Below are 6,250 nucleotides of genomic sequence, written 5' to 3' on the forward strand. Positions count from 1 at the left end.
CCAGACCCCTGAAAATTCCATTTATGTATATATTAATCTTGATCACATTCATCCACATCACTCTTTTCTGTCTCCCGTCTCCCTCCTACTTCTTGAGTTTAATAAGGGCTGCTTGCATGAGCCTGAGTGAAGGCCTATTCACGACTTACCAATAGTTACACCATCAAAGGAAAATGGCTATTTATCCCTTCAGCAGCCATAAACTGCCAATAGCTATCCAGACAGGGGAGGAGCCTCATGGCCTTTTCTCCCATCTGAGTCTGTGGGTACAGTGGCTCAATCTATCCAGAAGTCAGCATTTCACGGTACTCTCTTCCATTTTCTATCTCTTCCTCCATGTACCCTGAACCTTGCATGGGGTGATGGTGGTGGTAGATGTCTTGTTTAGAACCCAGTGCTCAACAGTTGATTCTTCTCAGTGGTTTGAATCTTTGTATTAACTGCTGCCCACTGCAAGCAGAAGCTTTGACCAAGCACTAATCTACAGGTATAAGCATAAATATTTGAAGTCAGTTTGGTGTGGAGAGCATTTGGGGGGTAGCTTGGCAGAAATCTGACATTGGCCAAGGACAAGGAAATGGGCTCCAGGCAGGAATCTGACATCCCAGCAAGATAAGGAAGTAAGTTCAGGCAAGAATCTAAATTTAGGCTATAATAGGGAAGGAATTTTAATCTTAGGGTGGAACAAATGAAGTAGGCTTCAGGCAAGAATTTGGGCTTGGACAAGGAAGTGGGCTCAGGTGTTTTGGTCATTCTGACAAGCCTTTGGAAACAACTGTCATAGGAGTAATCATTGGAATTTGCTTACTGCCTTGCTAGTTCCTTATTGTACTGCTCTCCATTAATACTTGCATATAATTAAAATGGTATAAAAGTGGATTGGGAAAAATTAAACCTCCCTTCAGTCTCAGAATTGACTGGGGTCAGGCTACAATGCTGTCTAATTGCTTTTTTTTTTTCTTTTTAATCTTCACTCCTGAGCTGGAGTACCTATTGACTGACTGAGCAGGCTTGGTCAGTTTGCTAACATGTCCATTTAGCAAAACAACACTGTAGGTTCCTCTTCAGGGCCAGGTTTACAGTACCAGCTGAGTTTCTTCCTGTAGGGCCAACCTCAAATCTAGTTAGAAGTTAACCCCACAACACACATGCCACCCTTGTACCAGCGGGTACCATGACTTTATTTTTATTTTAAACGTTTTTATAATTTTATTTATTTTAATATGCACTGGTGTTTTGCCTGCATGTGTGTCTTGTATGAGGATGTCAGATCCCCCGGAACAGGAGTTACAGACAGTTGTGAGCCGCCATGTAGCTGCTGGGAATTGAACCGGGATCCTCTGGAAGATCGGCCAGTGCTCTTAACTGCTGAGCCATCTCTCTAGCCCCATGAAGGCTTTATTTTATTTATTTAAAATATTTATTTAATTTTGAATTTTGAATATGCATGTTCATGAGTATATCAATGTGAGTGTGAATGCCTACAGAGACTAGAAGAGGATGTCAGAGCTCCTGGAGTTTGAGTTACAAGTGGTTGTGAGCTACCCAAGATGGGTGCTGACAATCAAATCCACTTCCTCTGCAAGAACAGCAAGTTCTGTTAACGACTGCTCCGTCTCTCCAGCCTGATGCTTTAATGTTTAAAGAAACATTTCAGGACACTTTGCCAGCAATGTTTTGATTTGGAAAAAAATAAAATCGGATTGATAGTTATTAGGGATGAGAAACAAAAGAATACTGTGTCTGTCATGGGCTTACAGTATATTTGGAGTAAAATGATGAGTGTCATATAGGACAGATTGTCACATGGTCTGTCATAAAGTAACTGGGCATAGTGGCTTATGCTTGTAATCCTAGCACTGCAGAGGCCGAGGCTGGTGGATTGCTGTTTGTGACTTCAAGCTTACTATGTTTCTCAGGCTGGCCTTGAACTCCTGATCTGGTTGCTTAGTCTCTTAAGTGCTAGGATCATAGGCCTGCACCAGCAGGCTTGGGAGAAAATTAAATTTGATTATGGTATAAATGAGGAGTAAAAGGAGACATGACTAGTTAGGAATCAGTTTGGTATATAAGCATGGTGGCAGTAAACAACAGGAAGGAACCATTAATAATTATATTATCCTAGTTAGATTTCTATTGCTATGACAAGGGACTAAGCAAACACAACTTACAGGAGGAAATAATTTATTTGGCTTACAGCTTGTAGTTCACCATCAAGGGAAGCTAAGGCAGGAACTTGAGGTAGGAACTTGGAGGCAAAGGCCTGAAGCAGAGACCATGGAGGAGTGCTGTGTGATGGCTTGCTCAGTTACCTTCCTTTCGCCACCCAGGACCACTTGTTCAAGGGTGGCGCCACCTGCAGTGGGCTAGGCCCTCATCTACTAATTAGCAATCAGGAAAATACCCCACAGACATGTCCACCGGCCAATAGGATAAAACCAACTCTTCAACAGAGGTCCCCTTCTCTCAGGTGTGTCAAGCTGACAACCAAAATTAACTATCAAAATGAGTCAGGATTTTCAAGTTCAGCTACTTGGGGGAGTATTGATGCCATGGACAAGCAAATCCCACAGAGTTTGGATGGGCCTGACTAAGGGTGAAGACAGTGAAAACAGGAGCGTGGTTGGCGTTGTTTTATCTTATTTTCCTTCCAAAGTTTCTGGTATAATTATGTGCTTGCTAAGATGTACCTGCATTAGTGTTTGCCTCTGCCTTACACAAAGCATCTTCTCCTCTCAGGAAGTTGTTAGATGGTAAAAGTCATGCACCTATTTATTTCTAAAATAGTCTACAATGAAAAGATTACGATAGGAAGTTTCTTCCAATTTTAATTAAACTCAGTTTAGTTTAAACCATTATCGTTGTTGAGCATTTGTCCCACCGGGAGCAGTAGTTAAGAACTTGGCAGCTATGATGATGATGATGATGATGATGTGTGTGTGTGTGTGTGTGGTCCCTGAGCCACTGGCTACTTATCTCCACCCACATCCCTTCTACCTGCTGTTAGCCTCTTCAGGGCAGACTTCACTTCCTGGTTCCTCAGGGTGTAGATGAGGGGATTCAGTAATGGAGTGACAACAGTGTAAAATACAGCAACTGCTCCATCGAAGGGACTCTTGGAACCTGCCCGAAGGTAGATGAAAATACAGGGGACATAGTAGACGGTGACCACAGTGAGATGGGAGCCACAGGTGGAGAAGGCACGCTTCCTGCCATCGGCAGTGCGTATCTTCAGGATGGCATGAACTATGTTGGCATAGGAAAGCAGAATCAGCATGAAGCAACTGGCAGCCACTACCCCAATATCCACAAAGGTCACCAGTTCATTGATAGTCGTATCGGCACAGGCCAGTCTCAGCACTGCAGGAATGTCACAGATAAAATAATCTATTTGGTTGGGCCCACAGTAGGGCAATCTGAAGGTCAGAGTGGCTTGAATAGACCCATGGATGGAGCCAGCCACCCAAGCTCCAGCCACTAGGACTGTGCATAATTTTCCATTCATGAGCACAGGGTAGCGAAGAGGCTTGCATATTGCCAGGTACCTGTCATAGGCCATCAAAGTGTAGAGGAAGCACTGGGTGCTGCCTAGGAAGTGGAAAAAATATAGTTGAGCTACACAACCACCAAATGGGATAGCCTTGCTGGCGGGAGTGAAGTTTAAAATAAGTCGAGGAACAATGACTGAGGAGAGCCACATGTCCAGGAAGGAGAGCACACCCAGAAGAATGTACATGGGGCGGGCATGCAGCTTGGGGTCAGCCCACACAGTGAGCAGGATGAGCAGGTTCCCCAGCTGTGTCAGGATGTAAATGAGGAAGAAGACCAGGAAGAGGAAGGTTCTTAGATTTGGGGGGTGAGCCAAGCCCAGGAGAAGGAAATCTGTCACCACAGCGTCCAGCGAGGTGTTTCTGTTTCTTCTCATGTCTTAGTCTGTTAAGATGAACCATGCAGTTAGACAAGGGAAATGCAGAGAGGGAGGAGGTAAAATGATGCTTTTGTTTGATGATCAGTGGCTAGCGGGAGAGAAATGTTTGTGTATAAAATTGTTTTGAAAGAAGAGTTGGTGTCACTTATTAATTATTTAGGTTTATGTGGGGGAAAAATAACCCAGAGGCTGGTTGTTTTGGTGGATGTATGGATCCTCTTGTTCAGTGAGGGGCAGCAAGGAGCAATATTGCACAGATCAAGGAACAGAAGAAACTGTCAGCTATAGGATGGACTGATAAGTTCAATCAGAAAGGATTTTAATGAAGGGATGCTAAAGCAAATGCAGGGCTAAGATCATGTGTTCCCCCTCACTGACCTCACTGCCACTTTGCCTATTTGTCTACAGCTAAGAATCAGCTATACTCACCATAGCATGCAAAATGTGCAGTGTCTGGCCCTTCTTCACCATTCTGTCCGTTTCCACCTAGTGTTTGGTGCATCCCTAAGACTGAAGTGTGCTCCTGGATGTGCTTTGCACATAGCATTTCCCTGGGTGGGACCCGTTCTTCCCTTCAGCCTTGTTTAGGGGAACATTACCTTTAAGAATTCCTTTCTGATTCTTGATGGTGATGACATACACCTTTTCAATAACTATCTTACTCTATTTACATAGTCTAATTCCTCATCAATCTTTCCATTATTCAATTGCTAGTGAATTTAAAGTGATAAATAATTCAATCTTGCTTGTTGGACCCTTCTACTTCTTTGAGGCCAAAGTCAGTCTTTGGGATTATACAATATGGATCTAGTTTCGTGAGAACAAATTCTAGCGATCACTCATGCTCTTTAGTATTTCAGAATATTGTTTCGTTTTATTGATTTATATATCTATTGATTTAGATTGAATTTTGTAAAATGCAGAATTACAAAGGAACTTTTTATTGTGTGTTATAAAAGCATTGACCAGCACATGGTTGTTAGCAAGCTTGTGCTTGTATATACACACAGATTTCTGTTTGCCATCCAGGAGCTCTTTCTAAAGAATGTTAAAGATTTCAAATACCTGACCCAACCAGGTGACAAGGAAATGCTTTCATACTGCTTCTTGCTTACCAAGAAGTCACCACCAAGGTTTCTATCACAGAGATTCTCCCAGGTACACAGGGCCAAGCAGACATGTACCAAACTATGAATCAAATATCTTTCCTCTCTTAAAAGAAACAAAAAACCAAAACCTCCAAAACTAGCCTACCAACCAACCAACCAACCAACCAACCAAACCAAAAAACCCTCCCAAGTTCCCCAAACCCCTAAGATCCCACCCACAACAGCAGCAGCAGCAACAACAACAACCACTCCCAAAATAAAAACAAAAAGACAAAGAGGAAAGACTTGTTAATTCATTGTTTTTGCTGAATAAAGATTTTTTTCCTATCCCAGAGTTAAAAATGCATTCATCTGCCATTTAACCATAAAGTATCTATAGTTTTGTGAATATTTTTAGAAGGCAACAAAATTATAGCCATGTTTAACCATTTAGCCACCATCAAAAACTCTCACAGGGGATGGCAAGATGGTTTGGTGGTTAAGGGCTCTTGCTGACAGACTGACAACTTGAGTTCAATTCCTGGGACCCACACAGAAGAGAAGAACAAATTCTTGAAAGTTTTCCTCTGATCTTCATACCCATGCCTGTGTGTATACACATGTGTACACACACACACACACACACACACACACACACACACACACACACACACCTCTACTTCTCCAAATAGATTTTTATCTTATTTTCTAAAATAAGAATTTCTGTGTTAAAGTATTATCCCTAATGCTGCTGCTACTGCTGCTGTTCTGAGACAGTCTGTGTCTCTAGACACACATGTAAATAAAGAAGTTCAAAATTTGAGGTACGGTATTCAGGACATATCTTGGATTTTCCAGATATAGATTTTTAGAACAATAGAGCATGTTTTTGCCAAAGATTTGGGTCAGATAATGAGACTAGAACAGGCCAGGCTAGCTTAAAAGAAGCAAAGACAGACTACCCAGGATCCTCCTGCACTGCCTCTCCCATTCTTTAGCTTCCTGTGTCATGTGATTTGTTAGTCTCTTTCTTGTTTTTAGTTGTTGAAACTTTCAAAAATGTTGCAAATAGTTTGAGTATATCCACTCTGGCTGATTAAATAATCAAGATATTCTAAAAAAAATCCAAATATTAATTTGTATCTGATAATGATAAAATTATCTTGAAATATGGTCAGAATCTAATCAGAACACATAAAAACACTGAATGGCTAAAATTCAATATAAAGGCACT

General features: G+C 41.8%; 1 protein-coding gene across 1 annotated transcript; it reads right to left on the reverse strand.

Annotated features, from left to right (window-relative positions):
- Positions 1-2,949: 2,949 nt before the first annotated feature.
- LOC110309574 (olfactory receptor 10G2) lies at positions 2,950-3,976 on the reverse strand. Its single transcript, XM_021182308.1, has one exon. It carries the CDS (start codon positions 3,923-3,925, stop codon positions 2,969-2,971), a length of 957 nt encoding a protein of 318 aa, XP_021037967.1. The 5' UTR covers positions 3,926-3,976; the 3' UTR covers positions 2,950-2,968.
- Between the last annotated feature and the right edge of the window lie 2,274 nt (positions 3,977-6,250).

This window comes from Mus caroli, chromosome 14, assembly GCF_900094665.2.
Source record: "Mus caroli chromosome 14, CAROLI_EIJ_v1.1, whole genome shotgun sequence".
NCBI classification, from domain to species: Eukaryota; Metazoa; Chordata; class Mammalia; order Rodentia; family Muridae; genus Mus; species Mus caroli.

What these genes read in the sequence shown, in the direction of transcription:
- LOC110309574 (XM_021182308.1), bottom strand. Translation starts at nt 3,925, where the DNA reads ATGAGAAGAAACAGAAACACCTCGCTGGACGCTGTGGTGACAGATTTC.